This window comes from Colletotrichum siamense (genome assembly GCF_013390195.1).
Source record: "Colletotrichum siamense strain Cg363 chromosome Unknown KSG_Cg363_contig10, whole genome shotgun sequence".
NCBI classification, from domain to species: domain Eukaryota; kingdom Fungi; phylum Ascomycota; class Sordariomycetes; order Glomerellales; family Glomerellaceae; genus Colletotrichum; species Colletotrichum siamense.
In genome coordinates, this window is record NW_023501023.1 from 2,558,927 (window position 1) to 2,585,689 (window position 26,763).

Here is a 26,763-nt window from a genome sequence, read left to right on the forward strand (position 1 = left end):
AAACAACTTCACAACTTAAACCCCTTCTCAATCCGTCAATATCAACATCTTCCTCTCTTACCTGGGTTCACCAACTGATCGACAATACTCAGTCACAATGGCTGCCACCAGTCACACTCAGCTGGAGGCAGCCCTCTGGGCGTTGTTAATGTCCCAGTTCTTTCTCTTGGGGTTTGCGCGTAAGTATCGTTTTCCTCCCCATGAATGAGAGACAAAGATCAGCTAACAGTTGTTCACAGAATTTGAGGCGAAACCAGCTGCCCTTGATTGCATCAAGACGACTCGCTTTCCTTTCGTCTATACCACCGTTCTTACAATCTACGCACCCGCCGATGACCCAATCACAATTCCCTCACTGCGTCTCCCTGGAACAAGCTCTATCGACAGCTCGGTCCCCGGCTTCACTCCTGTTCCCTTCCCGACCTTCACTTCCAAGGAGTCAACGGATCGTATTGGACTGCCTCCACCTTTGAGCTCCTCGGAATCATTGAGTGTGCCTCCTCCCGTCAGTCTCCCCGGCGCTCCCAGCTTCTCAGAGTCCGAATCTTTGAGCTTGCCTCCTCCCATCAGTATTCCTGGCGCTCCCAGCCTCTCAGGGTCTTCAAAGTCGTTTTCCTGGAAGCTGCCTCCCGTGGACTCAACAACAAGCCGTCAGCCGATCCCCGTCATCCCAAGCCCTTCTGCGTCTTCCCATCCAGTTGTACCCTTGCCCGCTCCTACCGCCTCAAGCACTCTGCCAGTCAACACCGGGAAGCCGACTCCCATCCCTCACGACCCGGAGACAGGCCCCCGCCCGGTCCCCTCTGGTCGCCCAGCTTCTGGCTCAATCGGTCCTTGGTATGCACCTCCAGGAAAATACACCACCGTCTTGCCTTTCATCGCGACGACAACCGAGCCGGATGGAAGCCGCAAGACCGCGAACGTTACATGGCTTTCGATCGACCTCCCTACCTCGACGACCTCAGACGGCATGGTCATTCCCACGGTTTTCCCTGTCTGGAGATGTATCTCCCTCAATCTCTGCAACCCGATCTGCTTGATCCCCGAGATCCAGTGCTACACCTCGCCTGAGAAAGACGACGGCTTCTCCTGGCCTAAAGCCCCTCCCGGCCTTGGCAAAGGTAGCAAAGGTGGCGATGATGAAGGAGATGGGGATGGCAATGGCGACGATGACGGTGACGGAGACGGTGATGGCGATGACGATGGAAATGGAGATGATGATGGAAATGGAGATGATGATGGAAATGGAGATGATGATGGTGACGGAGATGATGATGGTGACGGAGACGATGATGGTGACGGAGACGACGATGATGATGGGAATGATGACGACAACAAGAATCCCGACGACGATGACGATGACGACGAGGAGAAAGAGATCCACAAGAGACTCAACGAGATCCGTATCGACATTGACCTCGACGACGACTTCCTTCTCTGGTTCTTCGGCCGATTCAGCTGGACCATTCGCTGGCGTCTCCGCGTCCTTTTCAACTTGGGAACCAACCTGCCCAACTGGCGTATCGGAACAAAGATCCCCAACTGGCGTTGGGATCTGAACCTTCCCAACTTACGCCTCGGAACCAATCTCCCAACCTGGGGTCGCTTGGTTGGCATCGGACCCATTGGCGGCGGTGGTGGTGGAAACAATCCCAACGAGCCGGAAGACCCCGATGACCCAGAGCCTTCACAGCCAACAGCATCTCCTTCACCTACCTCTTCAGCATCTTCCTCCTCTTCGTCTTGCACGGAGTCAATCGCCGTCGCCCCTTACTGCACTCGGCCCTGCGTCGTCTCCAAGGTGTCCAACCATGTCACAAACACATGGACGACCAGCTGCGACACCGCCAGATGCTCGACCATGGAACTCTGCACCAGCGTCCGCACGACCACGACCACGACCTACACCACCAAGAAGCCGAAGGCCACCGGTGCCTGCCGCCCCGGAAAGTGTCCGGCATGCAGTGACAGCAAGGTCAAGCGCAACGACGGCCTCGAGAAGCGCTCGACTCTCGAGAAACGCACCATCCCCGAAGATGTCATCGTCCAGGATACCATGACCGGCCCCGAGACGTGGGAGAAGGGCGAGACTGACTGGTGGGAGAATATGCGTCGCATCGTGAAGTACTACGGTCCCGGGTATCACCAGAGCAGCCCCATTCACGCCGACTCGTCAGCCATATACGAGGACTTTTCCGAGACGTACCCGATGGGAGGCGGCAGCGGACCCGTATGGGGATGCGCGATGGTCGCGGTCTTCTCGCCCACTGGAATCTACACAAATCACATGTGGGAGGTCCCCAACTTCTCGATTCCCGACGAGGATAGAGAGGCTTTCGACACTGATACCTTGAACTACGATGAGGCGCACTACTTCCGGCAGAACGTTCACCACTTCCTTCGACATGGCTCTGCGGCCTGGACCGATCAGAAGCAGTACCCGGCCCTTCGACATCTCGTCGAGGTCGGAGACAAGCTCGACCCCAAAAACACCCAGTTCTACAGGGTAATCCTCTTCGTTCCGATCGATGTCAGCGGCAACATGGTGTATCCTCGGGCCAACCAAGAGATCATTGACCTCCTCACCGGAAGACTCATTGGCATCGACAAGAAGCACATCACCATCTACGGCTACAAGCGTCGCAAGGAGCTCGGCGAGGACCACCACCACGACGAAGGCAAGACTCCTCCCCCTGAGTTCCGTGAAGCAGAGCCCTGGCACGGTCTCCTCTCCTGGATGTACACTCCCAAGGGAGACAGTGGCAAGAGAGAGCTCGTGGTTCGCTTCGAGAGAGACGTCATCCACCGCGAGACCTGGTGCGGCGATGGACTCATCGCGGGACCTGACGGCATGCATGTCGACAAGCGCTCTACTTCATCGATTTCCAAGCGACAAGACGACACCTGCCCCGTGCCTCAGTTCTGTATGCTCAAGAAGAACTGCGGTTCGTGCGGCGGCTCTTCCAGCAAAGAACTTCAGAAACGCGACCCCTGGCCGGGACAGGTCCCAACACCTGACGAAGTGTATCTCACCAATGACGACAAGATGGTCCAGCCCGAGGACTCGCCTGAGGGAGAGTTGAAGTGGTGGCAGTCGATGCGAAACGTGATCGATCAGTTCGGTCCAGGTTTTGGCGGACCTCCTGATTCCTGGCCTTACGAAGAGGACGAATACCCGAGGCCTTGGTCAACCAGCGAGATCACGTTCTTTGACCGGGAGAAGATTACTGAAGTTCCCGTTGAGAGACCTCGCTTCGGTGGCTCAGGTCCTGTCTGGGGCTGTAGCATGCTCATCGTCGTGTCCCCGAAAGCCGTCTGGACCAGTCACTTCTGGGAAGTTCCCGGACACACGAGAGGAGAGGCAGAGCCTAACAACGCGTGGCTCCAGGAGGCGTACCCCCTGCCCACGGAACAGTACTTGAAGGAAGACATCATCGACCACATCGGGACCGGCAACTTCAGAGGTAACAAACGTTCTCTGACCGCGAATCCCCTAGACGAACATGAGAACCCGGGGCTTGCCCAGTACTTCCAGCCTGGCGGACCCTTCAATGTGCAGGAAATGGATTTTGTCAAGGCCTTCATTGTCTCCCGCGGGTCCATCCCTCCGTTCCCCGAGGACGTGATGATGCATCACAGCGTCGTTGTACAGATCAAGGAGAAGCTCCTCCTCGACTTTGGACTGTCAATTGACGAGATGGTGGATATCGCGTATCGCCCGCACTTCGAGAGCGACCTTGGCAAGTCGAGGCAAGACCATCCCGAATGGGGTGTCTTTTCTTGGGAGTACCATCCGCACGACGACAGCATGGGGCTTGGCATAGGCTTCAAGGCCTTGAGGCTGCGATGGGAGAAGAACGTTGTATGGGAGAACTTGTGGTGTGGTGATGGCCACCGGGTCGTGCCGCCTACAGACGATGACCTGTTCTGGCCGCCTCTTCCGCCAATTGATCCCGAGGACGTTGGAGGTGATCCCATGATTGAAGGCCGACAAGCGACCGCTCCCGCTTGCAAGGTTCCAGCGAAGCTGACGCCATCATCCTCAATGACTTTCACGCGCGCCCCACTTGCTCTGCCGCTCCCGACCGAGTCCTGCCTCTCGAACTCTGAGTGCGGCACCCTCAGTTGTCCTGAGAACAGACAGGCGGTGTGCTTCTTCGACCACTGTCGCTGTGTCATCAAAGAGAGAAACGACAACATCACAATCACCTCGAGCCTCACCAACGCCCGCACCAGAGCCTGGTCCACCCGCGTCGCCTCCCTAAACACCACGACCAGCTTCCCCTTGACGGTAGAAACACCCTGGACCGGCACCGAGCCCTTCACGACCGTCGTCCTCTCCGAGTGGGAGCCCATCCCGACCAAGACAATCCCCACCGTCATCCCCCAGCCCTCCGGCGCAGGCTCGACATGCGCCTGGGCCAGAAACTGCATCACCCTGCCCTGCCTCGATGACATGTATCCAGCCTGCGTCAAGCCCGCCGACGGCAACCGGTACGGCTGCTACTGCGTCATGCGGCCCGTCCCCGGCGACGCCTGCGCCGTCGAGTCCGAGTGCAACGAGATGCGCTGCCCCGAGCACCACTTCCCATCGTGCTCCCGCCAGGGCAAGTGCCGCTGCGAGCCCATCCCTCGTCAAGTCGGCGCCGCGTGCAACCTCGACTCACACTGCGCCGGCCTCATGTCCTGCAACATCGTCCAGTCCGGCTTCTGCAACGACGGCAGCTGCGAGTGCGCCGTCAAGTTCACCGACGACACCGGCTGCGCCAAGCATACGGACTGCACCTACGTCCTCCGCAACAACGAGACGCGCCCGTACAAGACGTGCTCGCGCGAGAACAAGTGCGAGCTCACCGTTTCCGAGCCGTTCCACCGCCCCGAGCGCGCCGGCGAGGTGTGCAAGGAGTCCAAGGAGTGCGTTGGTATTACGTGCGACCAGCGCAGCGACCGCAAGGTCTGCGAGAGCGGCAAGTGTGCGTGCAAGCCGTGGCGGTGTGATACCCATGCCAGCTGCTCCGGCGAGTTTGGCCCTGCGAGTTGCGCCTCGGCGAACAATGTTATGTGCTGGGAGGGGGAGTGCCACTGCCAGCATTGCATGATTGCGCTTGAAGACGTGGAGGAGTGTGAGGAGGATAAGGAGTGTGCGAAGAACTGCTGCGGACAGCGGGTTGGCGAGGTCTCGGTTTGTCGCGACAAGAAGTGCGCGTGTGTTTCCTCGTTGTGATAGAGAGGAGGATATGGCTTCGCTTCATGAGTTTTGGCGATTGATTCTAGAGTGATACCCGGACGCCTTGAATAGGCTCGGAGAGAGAGCTTGGAAAAGGAGATCAGTCTTTGCGATAGATGCTGCCTTTGAGGCATGCGCATTCATAGAGGTATAGACAAGGATAGAGACTATTTCGTAAAGCCTGAGACTCCAATAGCCATCAGTGACGTAGTCGGAGATCAACATCTGAATCGCGAGCGACTACAACTTCACCGATCCATGAGCGCCTCTCGCTCAAGCTTGATTCGAGGTTATCGCTGAGGAGTAGCAATTCAGCCGACCAGCGTCGCATTCTCGGATACACAAAAAGGATTCTGGATAGATGACCGGCCCCTCTCGGGTGAGAAGTCCCCCTGCCGTGGTTACACCCGCCAAGCAACAGTTGAGCTTGTAGGGACAAAGATCGGCCGGGGTCTTGATGCAGTCATCATTCGAGATTGAATCTGAAGACTCTTCGGACTCAAGGTCTGAAAGAGGACAAATGTAGTTACCCCTCTTTTCGGCTGAGGGTTCGTAGTAGAGGCCCTCCTACCTCAGTACAAAAGGTGGCACAGGTTCCATCGCATCGTCATGGGAAACATGTCTTTTAAGAGCTGCGGGGAATACTCTGAGCCAGAACCGCCGTCATGTTCTCCCGACGATTGATCCTGGGTGTTGGTACCCTACTCTCCATCACCACCAACACCGTCGTCGCGAGAGGTTCTGCCGAAAACAACACATACGACTACATCGTCATCGGAAGCGGTCCCGGCGGCGGTCCTCTTGCCAGCAACCTCGCGCGCGCCGGCTTCTCAACTCTGCTCCTCGAAGCGGGTGATGATGAGAGCCACGACATCGGCACCGCGCTCGCGAACGGCGGGTACGCCCTCACCACCTCCAACAGCTGGGGCTTCTGGGTGAAGCACCACGCCGACCCGGAAGTCGAGCTGCGCCACAACCACCTCACGTGGCGGTTCCCGAACGGCACGTTCTGGGTCGGCAACGGTGAGCGGGCACCGCCTGGGGCGGAGCTGATGGGCGTGTACTACCCGCGCGGTGCGACGATTGGGGGCTCGGCGGTGGTGAATGCGATGGGGACGCTGTTACCCAGTGATGGGGATTGGGACTATGTGGCTAACATCACGGGCGATGGATCTTGGAGGTGAGTTTTGACGAGGCTTCGAAAGAAAGCTCAAGCTAACAGGATGTAGGCATGAGAACATGAGGCGGATGTTTGAGAAGGTTGAGAAGAACAACTATCTCCCCGAAGGCACGCCAGGACACGGGTTTGGCGGTATCCTGGAGACCAATATGGGAAACGGCACTCAGTATCTACCGTTTCCGGGTCTGGTCGAGGTGTACAAGGCGCAGATCAGATCACTGGGATTGGATCCGGAGAAGGTGATTGAGATGCTCGGCAGCGATCCCAATTATCTTGCCAATGATCGGGACTTCACAGAAGGTTTCTGGGGCATGGTGTTCCACGCAAATGCGAGGTGGGAGAGGTCAACGCCGCGAGACTACATCTTTGAGACAATTGCAGCGGAAAATGAGGACGGGTCAGCCAAGTATCCCCTGACACTATCGTCAACCTCTTTAGCCACCAAGGTCTTGTTTGAGGAAGGGAAAGACGAGAAACCCAGAGCGGTCGGAGTTGAATACCTCAAAGGCCCTTCAACATATGGCGCTGATCCGAGGCGGAACGCTTCAGTGCCAGGCGAGACCAAACGAGCTTTCGCATCTCGAGAGGTCATCGTTTCGGGAGGCACCTTCAATTCCCCGCAACTCCTGCAACTCAGCGGGATCGGCGACCGGCAAGATCTCGAAGCACTCGGCATCAAAGTTGTGGCTGACTTGCCTGGGGTGGGGCGAAATCTCCAGGATAATCAAGAATTTCCGGTCGTCGGACTAGCTCAGATCAACTTCACGGCGATTCCCAACCCCAACGAACCGACTTGCGACAAAGGCATGCCGAATGATCCGTGCTACGAGCTCTGGAAGAAAGGCCTGGGTCCGTACATGCGACCTGGGTTCAACTCGAATGTCCTGTTGATGCGTTCAAATCATTCGGTGAATGGGGAACGCGACATCTTTGTGTTCAGCGTACAAGGCGGGGCATTCCGGGGTTTCTGGCCGGATGTGAACCAGCCTGAGCTCTTTGGGACACCAAACACATCAGGCTTTTCGACTGTCAAGATCAATCCGCAAAACGGGGCGGGATACCTGAAGCTCCGGTCGGCGGACCCGACGGAGCCACCCGAGATCAACTTTCAGCTGTACCAGGAGGGCGCCGAGACAGACCTTGGAGCGTTGGCAGATGTTGCCGCGTGGGGCCGTCGGGTGATGAGCGATGTTGGGGGGCCTTGGGGTCCGCTGGCGCCGGCTGAACCGCCGTGTTCGAAAGTCGGGAGCGACGGCCAGTGCGAGGACGGAGACGGAACGTCGGACGAGGAATGGATCCGGGCCCAGACATTTGGCCATCATCCGTCGGGAACTTGTGCCATTGGGCCGGCGGAGGATAGCATGGCAGTGCTGGATTCTCGGTTTCGGGTGCACGGCGTCGAGGGGTTGAGGATTGTGGATGCGAGCGTATTTCCACGTGCTCCGGGCGCGTTCCCCTTGATCGCGACGTTCATGGTCAGCCAGAAGGCGTCGGAGGTGATATTGGAAGATGCCGCGGCGTCATTTTGAATGTTTGGTAGTTGCAGTGAAAGATGGGACGAGCTAGAGATGGTCAAACGAAGGCAGAGTTCTTCCGTGCAGTTTGGGGTGCCGGTCGGTGTACGAGCCACAAGCCACGTCGTCCTGGTGTCGCGTCGCAATCACGGCAAACCGGGTGTGTCAGGCGTATTCAAGCGTGTCGTATCCGTACGCGGACTGGGTTGAGGGCAATGGCACGATGGGCCATCGTCCCAAGACCAGATGAATGGGCGTCTGATGTTGCGGCATGTTCCAGTAGGTGGGATATGTGAAAGAAATGCATGTGAAAGTATTCTTTCTCGCGAAATTGGTGGAGATATACGTGGCTGAGGTGTGGCTCTGTTAGCGGGGCTAACTGTGGCCCGTGCTGGATGTGCCGCCACAGCCACCCCCACCCCTGGCACGAGCTCCTCACGGTCGCGGGCGATGACGTTTGGCAGTCGCCCCCCTCGCCCAGAGGAGGTCTTGCTGTGCTTGCTCTGCCCAGCATTGGACCCTGAGTGGCCCCTGCTCCTTGCTTTCCCGCCATTGCAGCAGCAGCAGTGGTCGCCCCTGCCCCTTCCCCGGCACACTGAGGACTGAGAATGACGGGTCGCCCCTCCCTCAACAGGGCGCTGCGGCGTCAAGCATCGTCACTGCTGGTGAGAGGCCGCCCCCTTCCCTTGCCCTTCCATCGCCTTCTGCCTCCTGTTTTCCTGGGATTTGCCTTGGCTAAAAGGTAAAGCGCGTCCTTGTGACCCTTCGTCTGATCTTGATTCCTCTCCAACTTTCCCATACTCGAGAACTCGACACGTCGTCATAAAAGCCCATCCATTCACGCGTTTCCCAACGTCGAGTCTACGATTATTCTTCCTTTGACCGCCTGATTCAACACACATCCACTGTGAGACAGCACCCATATACATCCCTTGTTTGATACCCGCTCCCGTCTCCAGTTACCCCTCACAAACCACAAAGCTCCCTCCTACAACTTCTTTGTTTCCAAACACCACACCGACTTCAGGCAAAAAACTACAATCATCATGTCCAACACCACCGTCCACGTCAAGAACATCGCTGCGGCGACTGAGGATAAGGAGATCAAGGACTTCTTCAGCTTCTGGTGAGTACATTTCCCCGCACTTTCGCACACTGCAAAGGCACCGAGATAGCCTGACGTCTGCTACCCGGACGCATTCCGCACCCTTTCTTCGGGCAGAAGCTAACAGACTGCAGCGGCAAGATCACAGACATTCAGGTCACCCCCGCCGGCGAGACCAAGGATGCCGCCGTCACCTTCGAGAAGGAGACTGCTGCTAAGACTGCTCTCCTGTTGAATAACACTCAGCTTGGCACCTCCCACATCACCGTTGCCAGCGCCAGCGGCGACTCCAACGACGACGGCTCTCACTTCAAGGACAACGCGAACCGTGATACCGATGAGATCACTCAGGAGGAGAAGCCCCGCTCTCGCATCCTGGCCGAGTACCTCGCCCAGGGCTACGTCGTTGGGGATGCCGCTCTCCAGCGCGCCATCGAGCTTGACACCCAGCACGGCGTCTCCAGCCGCTTTTTCGGCACCCTCCAGAACCTTGACCAGAAGTACCACGCCACCGACCGCGCGAAGGCTACGGACCAGTCCTACGGCATCACCGCGAGGGCTCAGGGTCTCTTTGGCGGCTTGAGCTCGTACTTTGAGAAGGCTACCAGCTCCCCCACCGGCAAGCGCATCGTCACCTTCTACCAGGACGGCTCGAGACAGGTTCAGGATATCCACACCGAGGCCCGCCGCTTGGCGGACTTGAAGAAGGAGCAGCACGGCGGCAGCGCCTACAAGGCTTCCGGTCTCGAGAGATTCCTTGGTAAGGAGAAGGAGAAGGCGGTGCCGCCGGCCACTGGCGAGACCATCGGCACTCAGGCCCCGACCCAGCCCGACCCTACGACGGCTGTCCCCCTCTCCAAGCCCACCGAGGCCACTTCCGAGAAGACTGCGTAAGAGTAGCGATTGGCACGAAAAGGACATGAGGGTAGGCGTTGGCTGGTTTCATTAGGCACGAACGTTTTATGACTGCAATGCGATGACTGCGGTGCACGTGGTTCTATTAGGCACTCTAGGTAGTTGCGACTTCAATGCGATTGAATGCATCAATAATTGGTTTCGGGAAATTCACCCAATCACTTGTCTGCGTGATTTGAGGCTTTTGTTCGTGATGACGTGACAGCAGAGCGTTTTACCACAAGTCCCTTGCATGGGCATAGCACATTGCCCGTCGGATGAATACGAATTTTGGCTAAATACATCAGGTTGTCCAAGCATGCATATTGTCCAGCCATGCACGTAAGATGCATACAAAATCACAGGAGTCGATATGCGTGTGTGCCATAATGGTAGCTTTCGCAGAGGGGATGGATCACATAAGTATCACAGGCAATAAGCAAGACGTAATTAATCAATGCACTTTCAATTGGCATTGGTTTATACATCTATTGATACAGCATCACAATCGTGATTTCATCTCAGTGCTTCTCATGCCTTCATGATGTCCCATTCCCAACGCCTTCATATGATGGTATCCAATAATCTACTCGGTCTTGGCGAACTTGTCCTTTACAGCATCGTCAAGAGGTCCCTTGGGGTTGGATGACAGGTTCTGGGTATGGTTAGATGAAGACGTCAGGGAATGATGGGAGGGAGGCTCACCTCAAGATGTTCCTTGTTGACCTGCTCCTTGTTGGTGGCATCGTCGGTTCCCTTGCCGGAGGCGGGAGGGTCGTTGAGCTGGGCACCGGTCTGGCGCTCGGGAGGGGGAGACTGGCGACCTTCGGAAGGCATTTTGGATGTGATTTCAGATGGGGTTTGTTTAAGATGAGGTAGTTTGCAGAGGCGACCGTTGTAGTGTGCTGTGTCTTGGAAGCGTTTGTCTTGGGAGACGGAAGAAGGTCTGGAACAGGAGGTTTTCACGTTATATAGCAAGATCACGAAGGTCGGGAAGAGGGGCAGGAGCTTTCTTAGGTAAGGTGCAGCTGCTACTGCTGCAGGAGGAGGAGGAGCTCTTGCGTCAATGGGGCGTTTGAGGCCCCGAGAGAGGCCCCGAGAGGTGGGAAAGCTCGCACCGAGTGGCCTGCCACTGGTTGCGGCGTTTGACATCAGATTGTGTGGTTGATGCCGTCATATGGGTATTGCGTTGCGGGTGCTTGGGCTTGACGTCACCCTGTGTATGGTTGTTGAGGGCGGGTGGGCGATGGGTGGGTGAGGTAAGGGTGCTGCTGCTGATAAGATGGAGGGGAGCTTTATCGATTAGATTGTTGATTCCTATCGATAAGGCAAGTTAGATAAGATACGGTCTGTGTTATCGATACGAGATATCACCGGGCTTTATCTAATCAAAACAAAGGCAGACGCACAGCTTTGGTTGGGTGGGTGGTTGCACCACAAGACGCCAGAATTTTTCTTTCATGGCATTGTTGAGGTTATGTATTCTATCAGTGCGTTCTGATATTTGGGAGCAATGTTCCCTGGAGACGTAGCTACTGATGCGGTCTCCGAAGAGAATTCTATCTTACAGATAAGGTGACTTTATTTCTCGTGGGATATTTCAAGAGGTATTATTGTGCTGTCGTTGCCGTCTGTACTATATTCTCTATTTTTGCGTTTATTAACTCTATGAGTCTTACAGAACCTTTGAACCTAGGACGCACTGTCATTCCGACATAGGAAAGACGGCAAAAATAAACACAATGCCCTTTCAAACTCGCATTCATCTCGATGCAAGGTGCTTCGCTGGCAGTTTATGCAGGCGCTTGGGGCAGGTGAGCAGCAACGAAGCGGGATTCTGCCCGCTGGCGGGTCCCCTGTTTCTAGTGCATCAGCCTTGCGGCGGCGACACGTCCGCTGAAGAATGCCACATGCCCACTAACAAAGGAACGCGATCGGCCTCTCTGCGACAGGTGCCGGGCTAACGAGAGCAACGCGATGCCTAACGCAGGGTCGGCATCGCTAGCGGGGTCAATAAATATCCTCTCATTGTGGGTTCACCGGCCGGTGATGATCGAGGATTTACATTACTACCTGAGCCGCTCACGTGGTCACCGACACTCGCGACATGCTGTTGCCGTTCCGGGCTGCCATGCCCTGGACACATGGCCGGGATGCTGTGGTGATTTGAAGCCAAAAGTTGGATTTTAGGGTCTCGAAAAATCATGATCAGCCCTGAACTTTGCGCGGAGTGCTGCTTGCAGGGGGGTCTAAAATCCACCTACGGGGGTGTGGTAGTGCTGGAAGAATAGATCCTCTGCGTTATGCACACTTTATGTTTCCCTATATAGTAATTTTTTTCTATGCTTATGCAGCTACTTAAGTGTAGGGCCTCGCTTATGTGAGCTATATGTCGCCCTAGAAATAGGTGAAGCTTTAGTTCCTACCCTTACTATATATAGCTTATACTTAGTATATACTTTATATCTCCTCTACTTAAGCTTATTTTTTTCTTTTCCTCCCCTAAGTATATTATAATAATTACTACTAACGTAAAGGTATAAAAAGCGCCTTTTTTAGTATTAATTTAGTATATATTAATAATATCTTAGATATCTATTTAGGAATTTATTAATATAAATATTAATAATATAGTTAATTTGCACCTTTAGTTTAGCTATTTCTATAGTATACTTAGTATATATAAAGCTTATATTAAAACTATTATAAAACTAATATATTTTAGGCTTTATTATTAATAATAATCCTAATTTCTAATTTAATAGTAAGTTTTAATATACTTTATATATATATATAAATTTAGGCTAATATATCTTAAGCTAACCTTATTAATATCACTTTAGCTATAAATATTAATATATTTTAACTTACTTATTATAGGTTTAGTATATATTAAGTATATTTAATAGTAGCTCCTAACCTTACTAAGCGCCTCTTTAGCTTAAATAGTTAAGTATAAGTTTAGTATCTATCTTACTACCTCTCTATATATACTAATAATATTTTAAGTATATAGTTAATATTAGTAGTAGTTATATATATAGTGTAGTTTTCTGCTTTTAGCTAGCTATATATTTAGGATGTTTTATATATATATTAAGTACTCTCTAACTTAACTCTTATAGTAATACTACTATAGTTATTAATAATACTTTAGCGTAAATATATCTTTCTTTTTCTAGCTTATACTATATATATACTAACTTTATATAGTTACTAACCTAACTTATATTAACTTAAGTAGTTTAGAGGTTATTATAAGTATAAAATATATTACTTCTTAGTATATACTTAGCGTATACTAACTTTATATAGTGCTTTACGCTTCTTTATATGCTCTAATACTTAGTATAATACTATCTTTATATAGGAGTTTATATATATACTTCTTAGTTTCTCTATATATATTATACTAATATATTATCTAGCTATAGCTTTAAAGATAGCTTTATTAGCTACTTTACTAACTAAATAGAGGTTTTTATATAAGTTTATCCTTTATATTACCTATATATATATATTACTAATATCTAATATAGTTATATTAATTTAGCTTTCTATAAGATTTATAGATTATATTTCTACTATATAAGTTATATATATATATAACTAGAGGATATTATATATTTACTATATATTTACTATATATTTACTATATATATTATATATACTAACTATACTCTCTTAGTTTATAGTAATTATTCTATACTATAAGTAAAGAGGGAGTAAGTTCTATCTTAATAAGCTTTTTACTTACTCTTTAGAATTATTTTTAAACTTTTATACTAACTTTAGTTTAAAAGTAGTTTAAGTTATAGAGGGGGTATATACTAAGTATAGATTATACTTACCCTTACCTAATATAATATGTAACTTAGTAAACTATAATTATAAGATAATAATAGAGGAATTAGGAATAAGCTTTATATATATAGAGAATATACTAATAATCTTATAGTATACTGCTTATTTTAATACTTTAACTAGAACTCCTTTTAGTAGTAAGTATAAAGTATAACTTTATCTTATATTATATTTCACCTCTATATATATTAATATTATATATAAGCTAGTACTACTTATATATATAAGCTTATACCTCTATCCCCTTCTTAGTAAACCTTTAATAAGAGTATACTTTATATATATTATACCTATTTATAATAGAAGCTAACTTTAGTTTAAAAGCTTATATTACTAGTAAAAAGGCTACTAAAGGTATATTTTATATTTTATTTATTTTATATATATATTAATTATACGCTAAGTAAGAGTAATAACTTAGCTATTATTATTGCTTTTTTATGCCTTTATTGTAGTATATATTTTGCTTTATCTTAATATATATGCTATATATACTAACTATATCTTAAGATTAGCTTACTAAAGAGTAGGGAGAGTAATAAGTGCAGCTTATTAAGGAAGATAATAATAATAAGGAGGATTAGGCTTAGGTATATATAGAGGATATATATAGATAATACGTATAATAGTTCTAAAAACTATAGATCTTTTATTAGCTTTAGCTTTTAATATACTATATATATATATAATATATATATATAAAGTAGTAGAATATTTCTCTTTCTAGCTAAGATATTATAATTAGTATATGCTCTATATATATATAACTTATTATAATACTTAATTAATATAAGTTTTTTCTTATTATTTCTTTATAACTCTATATATATATAAACTATTTTATGAATCCTCTTTATTACTTAGTTCCTGCTTAAGTTAAGTAATTTCTTTCTGAAGTTTATGTTTATGCTTTTAAGCTTAAAGTTTATAAGTTTTTTGCTTAAGTTAAAGAAGCTCTTAGTCTACTTATTCTGCGTTTAAATCTTATATATCTCTAACTTAATATTAATATAAGTAGAGAGTAAGTAGTAATAATAAAAAGGGTATATTATACTTAAGTAGAGTATATACTAACTATATACTCTACTTAGGTGATTTCTAAACTAAGATTATATTTTATGTACTTAACTTAAGTGCTAAACTTAATATTAATAAGTTTAGAGGGTTAAATAGGTTATAAGGGATATATAGGTGTTTTTTATAGTGTTATATATATTATTGCTAATATTAATACGTTTGCTAAAAGCTCTTTATAATATATATTAACCTTAAGTTATCCCTCTATATATATAGGCCTTAACCTAAGTATAGCTACTACTAAGAAATAGCTTAGAATATAATATACTTAGTTTTAAGCCTACTTTAGTATATATAGTATATTAGTAAAAGATATACTTATTTTAATATAACTTAAAGTAGAAGCTGATTTTAATTAGTAGTAAAGTTATTTTAAGTATAGCTTAACTTTATAAGGTTAGTATACTTCTATATAAAGGTTTACTATTAAGCTAATATTTTACTAAAGGATTAGATAAAAGTAGCTATAATCTATCCCTTTTTCTTCTTAGTAAACTAAGACTTAATATTAAGTTAAGTCTTATATATATCCTATATATACTAAAGATATTCTTATTTATCCTTTACTTTTTAAAGCTTAAATAGCTTTAAAGTAGTAAGGTAGTCTAGATATCTCTTTTATTAGTTTTAGAGAATATATATTTTATAGAATATAAGTAAATACTATAAATACTCTTTAGTAGTTTATAATAGGTCTTACTTATATAAATAATCACTAAAGCTTAATATTAATATAACGTTAGTATATATAGTATATCTATAAGATATATACTTACTATAAGCCTGCTTTATATCTATATTAGTTATAATAGTATATATTATATTATAAGTTATAAGGTATATATATACTTATTAAACTAAAAGGCTAGAGACTGCCTTAATTTAAGTAAAGGTATACTTAAAGAGAATAGTATAGCTTTCTTATAAGTTTATATTTATCTAGATATAGGTATATAACTTAAGTTCTATAGAGTATAAAGTTAGTAGGTATATTATATATATAGTATATATATAATATATATATTATAACCTTTCTTACTACTTATAAACCTTAAATAGGTTTATATCTCCTTATACTATCTTAAATAATATATTAACCTTAAGATATTATGCTTTTTGAAATATATATATATATACTTATACTATATAGATAATATAAAAATTCCTACTTAGAAGCTATTAAACTTTATAAATCTATTACTCTTATATAGGCTTCACTTTATTAAAAGTAAACTTATATAGAACCTCTATATATAGTTAGTTTATACGTAGTATATATAAGGGATAAACTAACCTATATATAAGTTTTTAGCTAGAAACTATAGAAGATAAGCTTTCTATAAGAGGATAACTACTTTATCCTTATTATTAAATATTATATTTATTACTTAAAGTAAGTTAACTTTAAATTAATTATAGATTTAGTATATACTTAAATAGAGAAGAAACCTACTTATAAATAAAGTTAGCTTATATTAGGTATATACTAAGGATATAAGAGGTATATATATAAAAAGAGTAGTAATATTAAGCTTATTTAAGAAGTTAAGAATTACTTTATTTATAAAGTATAAAAGTAGCTATAAAGGAGGGGGTAAAATATATATATATAAGCTATATATAAGGAGAAAGATAAATAGAAACTTAGTAAAGTTAAGAGGTATATAGAAGTTAAGCTTAACTCTATATAGTAATATATTTATTTTATTATTACTTTAAAAGTAGGAGAAACTTAGTATATAGTAAATATATATAAATAATACTTTATATCTATTACTTATTATAGCTTTAATAGCTTACCTCTATATTTCTAATATATATATAATCTATCTTAACCTTATACTAGCTACTTATTTTAATTATATTATAAAAGTACTTAATATTAACTCTACTTTACTTAATAGGTATATTATAAGTAAAATGTTATAGCTCTAAAAAGCTTAGCTTTAAGTAATTAATATAAAAAACTTATAATATATATATACTTAGCTTATACTAGAAAGGTGTAGAGATAATATTTATATTATATTGTTTAAATATCTAAAATATTTAGTATTAGTAAGTCTTTCTAGGTTTCTAAAATAAAAACTATAGCTTTTAAATATAGGGGCTATTAAGATACCTCTGCTATTTATACTGAAAAGCTGTATAGAAGCTAGCTATATTATAAGTATATATATAATATATATAGAGGCTAAGTATTAACTCTTATATATATTTAATTAACTTATTTATAATTAATTTAGGGGCTTTATAAGTACTTTTTATAATATATAGTTCTTATAACGTTTTAATAAAGTCCTCTTTATTCTATACTATACTTAGAGTTATAATTAGAAGGTGTATAAACTTATAATACTTAATACTACTATATTAATAAGATTAGTACTAAACTTAATTTATATTTTTCTTAGGTCTAAAATAGTATTAGTATATACTTAATATATATAGAGGCTAAACTTACTTTAGAATTAAGTATAAACTTTTTATAATCTTAGAGTTTTTATAGTTTAAATACTAGATAGTTTAAGTAATATTTAGAATAAGCTTTTATATATAGGAATATAAAAGGTTTCTATCTTAGACTTTATAGGAAATATAGTAAAGGACTTTATTAAGATAAGTTTTAAGATATACTAAGGTAATAAGATAGTTATATATAGTATATATAGTAACTTAATAGCTTCTACTTTAAGTAATAAGAATACCTTAAGCCCTAACTATATCTTATATATATATTTAGTATATATAGAGTATATAAGTAGTATAGATTAAGAAGAAGCTTACCTTAGTTAAGCCTATTTTATAGAGTATACTTTTTTTATTTTATATATTATCTTTAGATAAATTATTATATTAGTAAGTTTAAGTATTAAGTTAGTAAGTAATATAATAGGTTAAGCTTATAATAAGATTATTCTCTTTAAGTTATCTCTATTTTTTTTCTTATTATTTAGTATTATTTAAAATAGAAAAAATATTAAAGTTAAAAAATAGATTATTATCTATAAATATAGCTAAGGAGCTAATAAGGTTAATTAAGGTTAAGAGAGAGTCTATTATATATAAATTCTTTAAAAGAATAAAGTTAAAATATTAGTAATATTTAGCTTAAGAATAATATATTTTAAGAATAAGTTCTATATATATAGTATATCTCTATTATATAGAAGAGAAAGGGTAGTAAGTATTTTCTTATAAGCTATTAGTTATAGTATATATATAGTATATATTAGGGATAATATAACTTTATTATTAATATCTATTATAATTATATTCTACTATAATATAGCTTTTGTTTTATTTAGATATAGGTATAGCTTAGGGATAGTTTAGATATAGTAGAGTAGATTATAAGGGGAAAGTTATACTTATATAGCCTAGAAGATCTATTCTTCTAGTACTACCACAGCCCCCTGCCTGCTTTTTACACCCCCCTGCGAGGTGTATACCTAACTTTGCGATGACAGGGCCTGTTCTTGGCTGTTTTCGGCGTCGCTATGGACAAGGGATGCAATAGCGGGCAAAGTTTAAATCGCGGGGTTGGCTCCGGAAAGGGCGCGCGGGCGAGGCCCCGATATTGCAGAATGCGACCGTTGGCGTGTCTCTGCCAGTCTCGACGTCTCGCGCAACGCTTATCAAGACGAAAGTGGTGTCATGTTGTCGACCTGGATCCTTGAATTCTGCGTGGCCGGTGCTGGGATGACAGGACGGGAAGCCACAGGGCCCCGTGGTGAATCAGGGTGATGGGAAGAAAGTGGAAGGAAGAGACATGGACACACACGATGTTGTGCATGGTGACTGCTCCTGCCTGGTTGTCCCTGCCTGAACTTCCCCGTCAACGTCGCACTTGCCCGATTCTTGTTTGTTTGCGGGTTCAGGTGCTGCCCCCTTCGGGAAAAACTTTACTTGGACCGCATCGTGCCCACGACTTTTTTATTTTCCCCAACACACTGGCTACCGCTGCCGATAACGATATAGGCACGAACACACGAAAACACCAACAAGCCTAAAATACCATGTTGGAACAAAGTTGGCGACGATGACAAGCTTATTCACCATGGACGATTCGGACATATTCAGAATACGAAAGGGCGTACAAATTAGTCGCTGGCTATCGTTACTACTACTACTCATACAAAGACCGATTCCATTCATTTTCCCCGAATCCAATCCATTCCAATCCAATGACCAAGTACACGGATACAACTCCAAAGAGAATACACGCGTCAATCAGACGAACTTCGACGAGAACACGCTGCGACGCTCAAGTCATAACATCGTAACCGAAAAATCGCTTATTTCTTCTTGCCACCACGAAGGGCGGTGGTCAAGCTGCCGAGGCCGAGGCCGTCGAGCACGCGGTTGAGACCCAGGGTGCCCAGAAGGCCGTCGACGATACCGCCGAGACCAAGACCGCCGAGCAGACGGCCTACCAGGTTGAGAACACCGGCCAGGAGGAGACCGACAGCGGCAAGAATCTGGCCAAGAGGCTCCGTGAGAAGACCCCAGAGAGGGTTGAGCTCCTTCTTGGCATGAGGCATATCCTCAATCTTGCGCTTGGCTCCCTCGACCGTCTCGGTGATGGCGCCAGTCAACTGAAGTCTTGTTAGCACATGTGCATGAGTGTGTTTGTGTTATGAGAAAACTTACCTCCTTCAAGACATCAGCAAGGTGATGCTCCTCGGGAGTAGCCTCACGGGTGCCGGACTTGTGCTTGGCGTTGCGCTGGATTCTGCCATCAGGATCCAAAGCGCGGACACTACCGTTCAACTCGCTGAGAATCTTCCCACCCTCCTCGATGAGAGGCTTGACATCCTTCACGAGCTGCTCCTCATCAAGCTCTTCCTTAGGCGTGCGCTCAGCCTTCTCGATCTTTCCTGTAATCATCTTACAGATCGGACGCATACGGTCCAGACCCTGCTCGATGACGGCACCGAGAGATTGAGCGAGCTTGCGGTCGGCCTCAGCTTGCTCACGAGCCTTGACCTCGTTGGGGTCCTCCTGAGGCTCCTCAACCTCAGGCTCGGGGATGTCTTCGATGAGAGAGCAGTGTCCAACGGTACGGCCCTTGGAATCAACGACATCACCGTCGCCGTCAATCTCCTTGCCGGCGCAGATGGACAGCTCACCAGTTGTCAGCTTGCCGATGATGTTGCCATCCTCGTCAACGACCTCACCCTTGCGGTTGACCTTGCGGCCTTCCATGGGGCCGATCTTCTTCTCGACCTCAGGCTCCGGCTCAGGCTCCCATCTCTCGGCCTTGCCAAGAAGGTTGCCGTTGCGGTCGAGAATGTCACCATCCTCATCGACGGCACGGCCAAAGAGAACCTTGGCGTTGCCTTCGATCAAGCGACCAACAATGTCTCCTCCCGGAGTAACAACGTGACCCTCCTTGTTGACGGTGCAGCCAGGAAGCTCGGCGAAAGGACCCTCCTTGAAGCCCTCGCGCTCACCCTCAGGCACAAGCTCAGCCCTGCCGATAATGTCGCCAGACTCGCTGCGAACGTTTCCGTCCTTGTCGCACATGCGACCGACGAGACGCTTGACATCACCCTCGACGATGCGGCCGAAGATGGTGCCGTTGGTGTCGACAACATTGCCAGCCTTGTTGACGCGCTTACCAGCAAGGATGGACTTGTCGATAACGACCTCCTCTTCCGGTTCCGGCTCAGGCTCGGGCTCGGGCTCCCAACGCTCAGCCTTACCAATGGTGTTGCCGCTGCGATCAAGGACATCACCTTCGTCATCAACCTTCTTGCCCTTCAACTTCTTCGGGTCACCCTCAATCAGGCGACCGACGATCTCGCCGTTGAAGTAGACATTGCCGTCAGACTCGACAACAGCGCCGGGGAAATCTTCGAAGGGGGCGGGCTCGCTGAGACCCTCACGCTCAGTCTCGGGAATGGGCTCAGCCTGGCCAATAACCTTGCCGGAGTCGTTCCAGATCTCACCCTTCTCGTTGGCCTTGCGACCGACGAGATGCTTCAGGATGCCAGAAACAACACGGCCAATGGGCTCGCCCTTGTCGTTGACCAAGTTGCCAGCCTTGTTGACAGTAGCGCCTTTGAGGACGCCGTAGTCGATGGTGTCCTTGAGCAACTCCTCGGCCACAATGGTGTTAAGCTCAGCCTTGCCAATGATGCTGCCGCGCTCATTGACAATGTTGCCCTCGGCGTCGATGACGTGACCAGCCAGGTCGGCAGGATCACCCTCAGCAACTCTGCCAATGGAGGCATCGTTGAAGATGACCTTGCCTTCGTCGTCGATTTCCGCACCAGGGAACTTCTCGAAAGGTTGCAGGAGCTTGTCGCCAGCTACGGTAACAGTGCGCTGGTCAGTGGGAATAGCATCGCGAATGGTGCTGAGAACACTGCGGGTATCCTCCTTGACAGTCCTGGTAACACCGGTCTCGCCAGTCTGGCCGGTCTGGCCGGTCTCGCCGGTCTTAGCGGTCTCGCCAGTCTCAGTCTGCAGTTCATCGGGAAGCTGAGACGCAGGAATGTCGCCGGTTTGCGCATCCGTGGGAAGCTGTGATTGGGATTGCGCCTCAGAAGCACCTCTGGCCCAGTCGGTGACGCTGGTGCCGCCGGTCTTCAGATCTTCAGGAAGTTGGGAGACAAGGTCGGTGGGAAGCTTCGTTTGGGCGTCGAAGGGGATTTGAGAAACAGGAATATCAGCCGTCTGGAGATCCTCGGGGAGCTCGCTCTTGAGGGTCATGGGGATCTGGGAAACGGGAATGTCGAGGGTTGCGATGTCGTCCGGGACCTTTGACTGAAGGTCGTCATCTTCCTGGGTGACAGTCTTCAGATCGTCAGGAAGCTGAGACACAAGATCGGTAGGAAGCTTCGTCTGAGCATCGAAGGGGATCTGGGAGACGGGGATATCAGCCGTCTGGAGGTCCTCCGGAAGTTCGCTCTTCAGAGTCATGGGGATCTGGGAGACGGGAATGTCGAGAGTTGCGATGTCGTCCGGGACCTTCGACTGAAGGTCGTCGTCTTCATCTTCGTATGTGACAGTCTTCAGATCGTCAGGAAGCTGAGAAACAAGATCGGTGGGGAGCTTTGTCTGAGCATCGAAGGGGATCTGGGAGACGGGGATGTCGGCCGTCTGGAGGTCGTCGGGAAGCTCGCTCTTCAGAGTCATGGGAATCTGGGAAACAGGGATATCAAGGGTCGCGATGTCGTCGGGAACCCGTGATTGAAGGTCCTCTTGCTGGGTGCCAGCTTGGGTGGGGGCCTTCTCGGTCGCCTGTTCAGTGGCCTCTGTCGCATCGTCCTTGAGGGACTCGGGCTTCGCGGTGGCGTCATCTTCTTCGAGTGGCTCCGGCTCCAACTCCTCGAGATCTTGGGACCTGTCGCCAACAGTGGAAGGGTCTGTAAGCTCAGTCTTGTCAGCTTGAGATGGCTCGGTCTCCGATTGGGTATTGTCTCCAGTGGTGAGCTTGCCGTTCGGTTCTTGCGGGGCGGAATCCTGGAGGTCCACGGGTGCCACTTCGGAGGTCTTGTCGTTGACCTCGAAGAGGCTCTTCTTGGCGTCCTCTGTCAGGGAGATCTTGTCCTCGACGTCGTCGGGCCTGTTGGAGAGGAGCTGAGTGAGCTTCTCATCCTTCTCGGTGACGGTGTCGTCGCGTTCCAGAGGCTGGATGCCGCCCAGAACGCCGCCAAGAAGGCCTGATTGCTCGCCCTTCTCACTCTTGCCGCCGCCGATGACGCTGCCGAGTGTACCACCGACAATGCCAGACTGTGACTTCTCATCACCGCCGCCGAGGACGCCGGAGAGGGGACCACTCTGGCCATCGCCACCGGTAACACCGCCGAGGACACCGCCCTGGCCTTCGCCCAGACCAATGCCCTTCGTCAAGTCGCCGACGAGAGGCAATGTCCTGTTGACGGTCTGAACAGTGCCGTCAACGGTGTCGACGATACCCTTGACGCCCTTGGTAGCGCCCATAATGCTGAAGCTTCCGCCCTCCTTGCTCTCACCTCCGGCAACGCTCTCGGTGAGCTCGCCCAAAGGCAGGGCCTTGCCGATGACACCACCGTCCTTTCCGATGATGTCTCCGGTCGCTGTCACGACGTTACCGACGAGATCGCCAGCTTCGCCTTCTGTGACCTTGCCGACGGTCTTGCCGGTCTCGTCTACGACCTCTCCTGTCTTGCCGATGACACCGGCAACGAGGTTCTCGCCATGGTCTTGGATATCTTGCTCAACGGAGTATGCTGAGACGCGTCAGTCGTGAAACTTCGAATGCCATGTGAGTTGATTACTTACTTGACTTCTGTTCTTCACCCTTCCCCCATCCACCAGGCATGCTGCTTCCTGATTTTGAGGCAGCGCCAGCCATGATGTCGGTTCGGTGTCTGAGGTACAGTAGTCCGGAAATGTTGGGCAACTTTTGCGCGTGTAAGTAAGTGGGTTAAAATGGAATAATGTGGCTAATACGAAAAGATGTAGTAGCCCATGGGTTGAATGCTTTGAATTGAGAGTCGAAAGTCAAAAAAGCTACAATCACCTGCCGGTCGGACGTCTTATACCAGAAATCCTCACACACCAAACCAAGTTTCCAGCTCTACGGCCTCACCCAACCTTACGTCAAGGGGAGCTCAAGCTTGGGGAGCTCTTCGAAGCTCTGGCCTGCTCTGGCTTGTTCGCGCCACATCTGTGACTTCATGTGGAAGAGGTGGTCGGCTCGTCTGCCGCCCATCATGACGCAAAGCCACACTCGTCCGAGCACGCGAAAGGGGTTGACAGACTCTGGCATCCCAGTCTCATGACGCAAGTTGACTTTTGAAAAGCAACTGCACCTTGCGAGATGGTGTGACAGTCTGCCAGTCGGGCGAGTTGCCATTGGCTTATGGGGTTGATCGCCCGGCCTCCATCTTGGAGCTTCCCAGTTATGTGTGGCTAGTGCATTCAAGGGCCCTCCCTGTTCTGCATCATCCATTCGTCAGATCCCCCACCAGCTACACCCCAGACGCTGCTTTCTGCCCTCCAACACTTTCTTTTGCAAATGAGGATTGCGGAGTTCGCAAAGGCTGGACTGCCATGCAGCATTTCCCCATGCACAACCAACGTCATGACGCTCTTCGAAACACGCGCGCCAGCCTTTTATTCGCCACGCTCAGGAATCGAGCAGCTCCATCGCCGCGAATATGCGCCCGCTCAAATTTGGGGTTCTGGACTTCACCCACCTTTCAGCCTTACTAGTGGACGGTTCAACGGGGGTCTCAGATGCACGATATTCAAGTCTTGCATTGCCAAATACGGGTTCCATTGGAACGACATCTCGATCCCAGCCTATCACGCCCGCCTCGCCGCCGTCTGAACGCCGTCGCATGCCAGCATCTATAGAACCATTCCAGAACTCCATGATCGACATCTCCATCCAGTCGCAGAATTCCCGTCAAAATATTACCCAGTTCCAATATGGATATTTGGCACCCCGCCACCATTAAATACAGTTGGGATTTTGATAATGAGCTGGATGCCGTCATGTGTCGACTTCACGTCCATGAAAACCTCGGATGGACTTGGGGCAGACGATGGTTTAGGTCGACCGCAGCTGCAGTTCTCGTGAGAGGGCGCGCTGTTATGCGCATTCTCCGCTGGGCGCGCGCCGTTTGACTGCCCAGAAGCATTGCCTGCTGGTTGCCCAGGCTTCTGGAGGCCTTTGCCCAAGTGCGCGCCGTCGAAGTGGCCGACGACGTTATTGTTCTTATCGAGTATGTTGCCCATGTGGTCCACCTTCAGTCCATCGCCCATGCCCTCGATGGGCTTTGGCGACGGAGGCGTCGGTGGAATCGTGTCGTTCTCTGCTACATAACCAACGACTTCTCCGTCCTCGCTGAGGATCTCGCCAGTCACAGAAACAGGCCGTCCGATCATCGACGGCAAGTCACCCTCAACACGACCAAGAACCTGTCCGTTCCAGTCGAGGATGTTTCCGAACTCATCGACATACTTTCCCTCCAGTCCATGCGCCAGCTGAGCAAGGTTAGGAGGAATAGTCAGGCCAGATGCCACAGGTGTGATTCTTGGAATCCGGATGGGGGCATTCTTCCCCTCCGGCTCCTTGCCCTTGGGGCTGGTTGACCCAGCTGATGTGTCCTTTGACTCTTGAGAGTCTTGTGTGCCATGATCCGTGCGGCTGTTTGTTGTATCTGCTGACGATGGCGTCGAGTCTTTCGGCACGCTCTGTCCCTGCGTGGAAGACTTCCTCACCGGGATGGGTATCTCCCGCGAGCCCTGTAGATGATAAGGCCCGCCCTGGCCTTGCGGCTGTGGGGTGCCTGTGTTGCTGCTCTGCCGAGGGGGGGGTTGCGGACGAGTGGTTTCAGCTGGTGGAGCTGGCGAGCCAGGCGCTCGCGACGACGAATTCAGACGAGGCAGAGGTGGCCGGACGTTGCGTCGTGGGACCTCTTCTACCCCAGCTTCATCGTCGTCGACTTCAACAACCTCATATTCATCGTGTCGGGAAGTATGGTCTGGATCGCCGCCAGATGCAGCTCGGGGCTCGGCACGCTGCATGGTATGCGACGAGGGTTTGGGATGTTCGGGGACGGCCCTTTGCAGAGTCCGCGGTGTGTTCAGCGTCGAGGCTGGGCTTTCGGGTTCTTCGATATGAGCTGTGGGGGGAATCGGCCGAGAAGGAGGGGATGCCGTCATTATTGGATGGCCGCAGAAGGTCCTCTGCAAGCAATCGTACTGCGCGTCAGCTGGGGCTCGCTTTCAAGGTGAGGGGAAGCATGGCCAGGATGGCCAGCACAGGACCAACAGAGAGAAGGAAAGGAATACGGACACCCACCTGAGGATCGCCTTGCTTCGGAAATCAGGCGTTGAACTCGACTCCGATTGAGAGACTGTGCTGATGTGTACGTTTCTCGGTGCACCCCTTGAGCAGTCACCTCACGCGGACGGGGCTTATCTGCTCTGGCAGGTGCGAGACGCGGGCAGCGCTTGTGCCAGGTCTGCAAGGCAGAAGGGGGTCGGTTTTGTTGCTGTGACGTCAGGAAGACGATGGATCGAGTGTGGGTACGCTGCCGCCGTGACAGATGCTGGGCAGCTGGGGCAGCTTGAGGTTCCAGAACTGGCGAACGGGGCGACGGTTCACCTTGTCAGGATGTCTTGCAAGGGTGATGGGATCAAGTACTTGTCGAACCGAGATCTGGTGTCTCCACTGGCTCCAGACACACGCAAACGTATCCACCGGGTACTTCGGAGAACAACAAGAAGAAGGAAGCGTGGGAGGGATCGCTGGCGGGTGGTGAAGATGGCAGAATGGAAACAAGACAAGACTCCGAAAGAGGCGCCGGCTCAGCGCAGACATTGGAGGGCAAAAGGTCCGACACGTCTGGCAAAAGCCTGTTTTCTGGTCGAAACCAGAACAGCTGTGCGAGTATCCGTGTTCCTCAGTGGTTGGGCTTTTTGCTTTTCGAACTACTGTACAGACGGAACGCACGGCTAGCCGTCAACGAATGCTGGAGGTTAGAGCACGGAGAACTAGGTGGACAGTTGCGCAAGCTGCGCAGGCTGCAGCGCTATCCCGGCCGGGATATGGCAGCTTAGAGACGCCTTTGGCGGTGCAGAAGCTTCGAGCCAGCGACACAGACTCTGAAGAAGGGCCTGGAGACGACCACAGACATCTACAGACCGGCGGCAACCGAGTAAACTTCAGATGTGGCTCAGCAGGTGATCAGCTTCATCACAAGTTCGGTATGGCGTTCATGCCCGGGAGAGCTTCATCAGGCCTTCAGATACGTCTCGAGTTTTTCCAGACGGTGTCCGAACCGGGGAATGCGTCTTAACGGATGGCGGCTATTGTGCTGATCTCGATGGTGTTCCCGACGAGGCAATGAATGGCAAAGAGGCAAAGAGTCGACGAGAGCCCAGAACAGAGGAA

The 26,763-nt window shown here is 48.4% G+C and overlaps 6 protein-coding genes across 6 annotated transcripts; 4 read left to right on the top strand and 2 right to left on the bottom strand.

The window, feature by feature from the left end:
- Positions 1–97: 97 nt before the first annotated feature.
- On the top strand, positions 98–5,224 carry hmu-1 (Halomucin; the record flags this gene model as incomplete). Its single annotated transcript, XM_036646418.1, has 2 exons — positions 98–179; positions 240–5,224. The coding sequence occupies 2 exons, from the start codon at positions 98–100 to the stop codon at positions 5,222–5,224; spliced, it is 5,067 nt and encodes a 1,688-aa protein (XP_036488355.1).
- Positions 5,225–5,892: 668 nt separating this feature from the next.
- CGCS363_v014570 (Choline dehydrogenase) lies at positions 5,893–7,936 on the top strand (the record flags this gene model as incomplete). The annotated part of the gene is made up of 2 exons (XM_036646419.1): positions 5,893–6,407; positions 6,457–7,936. 2 exons carry the CDS (start codon positions 5,893–5,895, stop codon positions 7,934–7,936), a joined length of 1,995 nt encoding a protein of 664 aa, XP_036488856.1.
- Positions 7,937–8,967: 1,031 nt separating this feature from the next.
- On the top strand, positions 8,968–9,920 carry vip1 (the record flags this gene model as incomplete). Its single annotated transcript, XM_036646420.1, has 2 exons — positions 8,968–9,047; positions 9,161–9,920. 2 exons carry the CDS (start codon positions 8,968–8,970, stop codon positions 9,918–9,920), a joined length of 840 nt encoding a protein of 279 aa, XP_036488855.1.
- A 586-nt stretch (positions 9,921–10,506) lies between these two features.
- On the bottom strand, positions 10,507–10,757 carry CGCS363_v014572 (uncharacterized protein; the record flags this gene model as incomplete). The annotated part of the gene is made up of 2 exons (XM_036646421.1): positions 10,507–10,575; positions 10,626–10,757. The coding sequence occupies 2 exons, from the start codon at positions 10,755–10,757 to the stop codon at positions 10,507–10,509; spliced, it is 201 nt and encodes a 66-aa protein (XP_036488579.1).
- An 8,402-nt stretch (positions 10,758–19,159) lies between these two features.
- Positions 19,160–23,208, bottom strand: CGCS363_v014573 (uncharacterized protein; the record flags this gene model as incomplete). The annotated part of the gene is made up of 3 exons (XM_036646422.1): positions 19,160–19,459; positions 19,515–23,083; positions 23,136–23,208. The coding sequence occupies 3 exons, from the start codon at positions 23,206–23,208 to the stop codon at positions 19,160–19,162; spliced, it is 3,942 nt and encodes a 1,313-aa protein (XP_036488854.1).
- A 2,933-nt stretch (positions 23,209–26,141) lies between these two features.
- Positions 26,142–26,429, top strand: CGCS363_v014574 (uncharacterized protein; the record flags this gene model as incomplete). The annotated part of the gene is made up of 1 exon (XM_036646423.1): positions 26,142–26,429. The coding sequence occupies one exon, from the start codon at positions 26,142–26,144 to the stop codon at positions 26,427–26,429; it is 288 nt and encodes a 95-aa protein (XP_036488486.1).
- Between the last annotated feature and the right edge of the window lie 334 nt (positions 26,430–26,763).